The sequence below is a fragment of the Populus trichocarpa genome, chromosome 17, assembly GCF_000002775.5.
Source record: "Populus trichocarpa isolate Nisqually-1 chromosome 17, P.trichocarpa_v4.1, whole genome shotgun sequence".
Taxonomy (NCBI): domain Eukaryota; kingdom Viridiplantae; phylum Streptophyta; class Magnoliopsida; order Malpighiales; family Salicaceae; genus Populus; species Populus trichocarpa.
This window is the reverse complement of record NC_037301.2, coordinates 2693816-2697016: the sequence shown is the minus strand read 5'-3', so window position 1 is coordinate 2697016 and position 3201 is coordinate 2693816. Positions and strand designations below refer to the sequence as shown.

Here is a 3201-nt window from a genome sequence, read left to right as displayed (position 1 = left end):
GAATCACTGACATTGTTACAACCGTCGTTTCGCAATAAAGTTATTAAAGTTGATTTAAAGGTGAACTAGTCTTATAAAATTGAGTCTTAATTTTATTTTAAAAAATTTAAAATGACATTATTTGAAAAAATAATTAAAAAAAATTCAAATAGATTTTTATTTTGATAACCCGGGGTGTTCGAGTCTGCTTACGCGCACCACAACTAATTCTCGGATTCACTGAACACTGTGCAAGTCCAATAAACAAATAAAATATCTCAGGAATACCAGACATGCACGCTAAAACTTGAACTCAAGATACAGAAACAGAGAAACTTGTCAATACCGTTGTGCCCTCAGCCTCGGTAATTCAAATAGATTTTGATTGAATTATATGTTACACTAGAAAACTTTCCCCATGTGATTTTAAAAAGTCTTTCCCCGAGGGAGTATCGAACTCTCACTAATAAATTAAGCACATTTCATTTCATACGGCATGATCTATTAACTATTTTTTTATTAAAATAATATTATTAAAAAAATCAAATAATTTTTGACTGGATAACAAGCCAACACAATTTTTTTTTTAATAAAATCATACTAATTTAACTATTTTTTCCTTAACTAATTTAACTTAATAAAAAACTTAAAAAATAAATAAGATATATTTGTTAATCAAGCTTTATAAAATAAAGATTGTAATCACTTAATAAAAGGTTCCAAGTACAAAATAAATATTATTCAAGACCCCACTTATCATACATAAATAAAAAATAGTAAAAAAATATTTCTTAAATATTTTTAAAAATTCTATTTTTTTCGAAGTTTTTATTTACCTTAAACTGCTCTATAGCTTAAATGTCAAGTTAACTTATCAAAACTAATATAATAACAGTTCCCCACAAAATTAAGAAAAATAATTCATCCCATTGGAAAATGTTTTACTTCCAGCAATCCAAGAATGGGAAATACTTAGTTTTTGGAAATCAAATGTTGTGGAAATTTAGAATGGAATGCTAAAACCTTTCGAAATCTCCTAACCCAAAACCTGCTAGACCTTCTAAAATAATAATAATAATAATAAAAAACTTTTCCAAAGAGAGTATCGAACTCTCACTAATTATTAATTAAGCACATTCCATTTCATACGACATAATGCTATGGTCTCAAATAAAAAAAAAACAAAAAACTAGATTAAATAAAACAAGAGTTCAAGCTGCTAAATTTGGATTCAATTGTAAGAAATCAACCGGATTTTTTGTTGCTACAAATTCTTTAAAATAGAACATTTTCAAGACTAAAACCATGAACTCCAAGATCAAGATGATGACTCATATTTTGATTACCAAAATGATCGTTGGCCATGGTTAACTCATTTGCCCTGGCAGCCACATTCTTCTTTAACTCTTCCATGGCCCTCACATACTCCTCAAGCTCCTCCAATTCCATATCATCAATAGGTTCATCCCACCAGAACCTTGCATTAACATTATTTTCACACACCTTATTCCACTGTTCAGCCATTGCCACATGCTTCTTCTCCTCCTCCAACTCTTTCAATGCCTCCTCGTACTCTTTGTTCCATTGTTGAACTTGAGGGTCGTTACTCGCGGCCCCTAGTTCCCCAGCAGTAGAACTCTCAGTGAGATAACGATCAAGTACCATGTCGACATCGCGGTGACCAAACGCAAAGACCTTTTTGCCTGGAGAGAAGGCAAGAATGGCCACTTGTGCCCCGCAGAGAAGGCTTAGCTCGCTTGCTTTCTTGACTAGACCCCCACGACGCTTTGAGAACGTCACCTGTAGATTGCTCTTCTCTTCTATCTGCTTGATCTCTATTTTTTGACGGCCTTGGGTTTGCTTTTTGCGTTTATTTAACATCATCATGTTGATGAAGGAGAGAAAGATACGAAGGGAAAAAGAAGAAGAAGGGAGATTCTATATATTTGTGAAGGTTTTATTGTATACATAGTGGTGAAATGAGCTATATATAACTGTAAGTTAGACAAAATTACAACCAGTAGCTGTGTAAACAGGTTCAGTTGTTTCCATTATTGCAAGAATAAAAAAATTGGGTAGAATTACAGTTAATCAACACCATTAAAATAGCTAGAGGTTCCGTTATTTCCATAGATACATGAGAATAAAATATTTTCAAGATTTGGTAGAAGAAAGTGGTGAATAATTGACTCTGATATAGGAGAAAATGAAGGAGGTATATATTTGCTGGTATGTAAGGAAAAAAAATCATCTTATATAAGTTAGGCTATTATCTTTGTAGTCTTTTTCTTAATAAAATTTCGACTATTAACAAAAAAAAAAAAAAAAAAAGGAAAAAAAAAATGACAGAGAAAAGTGGGATCTTGGCTTATACTGCAAAGAGGATCTTTAATTAACCCATATTTTCTTCCTCTATTCATCAAATTTGGAACGATTTATACTCCTTATCTTTGTTAGACAAGCTGTGTGGCATGAACGGGTCTCTTGATGGGCTTGTACCCATCCATCTATATACCAGGCTTTTCATGTGATCCAAGTATAATAGATGATTGAATCAGAACCTCCAGTATCAATAATTCTAGACACGACAGCAGAAAATCATTTAAGTGTAAGTTGCTAAATCTTTTACATGCATTGAAGTGATAACAAAGTGCTAGGTAGAGGCATTGTGCCAAAAACTAATGAAGACATGACAGAAGATTAACATACCTGTTAGCTTGATATTACTAGTATTTCAATTGTATTGCCTTGAATAGGAAATTGAAGATGTTATGCTGCCTGAATAACTTGCTCTTTTTTTCTTCTAGTTTTTTATCAGATGGTGTTAATAAAGAAGGTTATTCTACCATGGAATCACTTTCAATTGGACTTAATACACTTAGAAAAGCAACTGGAAATTTATGTGATGAATATAAGCTTGGACAAGGTGGCTTCGATCGGTTCAGTTTACAAGGTATCCCTTCTTCTGTACATTTGATGCGTGCAAAACATTTACCTACCTCTTACAATGTCTGTAAAAAGGCTTTCAAGAAGCTCAGGACAGGGTTAGAAGAGCTCAAAACAGAAGTAATGTTGGTTGCTAGACTGCTGCATCGAAACCAGTAGGGTTGTTGGGTTTCTGCTTAGAAGAAGGAGAGAAGCTACTTGTCTATGAGTAACTGCCCAATGGGAGCCTGGATAAAGTCCTATTCGGTGTCGATCTTTTTCCTACCATTTCTTTTT

General features: G+C 33.0%; 1 protein-coding gene across 1 annotated transcript; it reads right to left on the bottom strand.

The window, feature by feature from the left end:
• Positions 1 to 1150: 1150 nt before the first annotated feature.
• On the bottom strand, positions 1151 to 1968 carry LOC18107011 (agamous-like MADS-box protein AGL62). Its single transcript, XM_006372925.3, has one exon. It carries the CDS (start codon positions 1864 to 1866, stop codon positions 1255 to 1257), a length of 612 nt encoding a protein of 203 aa, XP_006372987.1. The 5' UTR covers positions 1867 to 1968; the 3' UTR covers positions 1151 to 1254.
• Positions 1969 to 3201: the final 1233 nt, after the last annotated feature.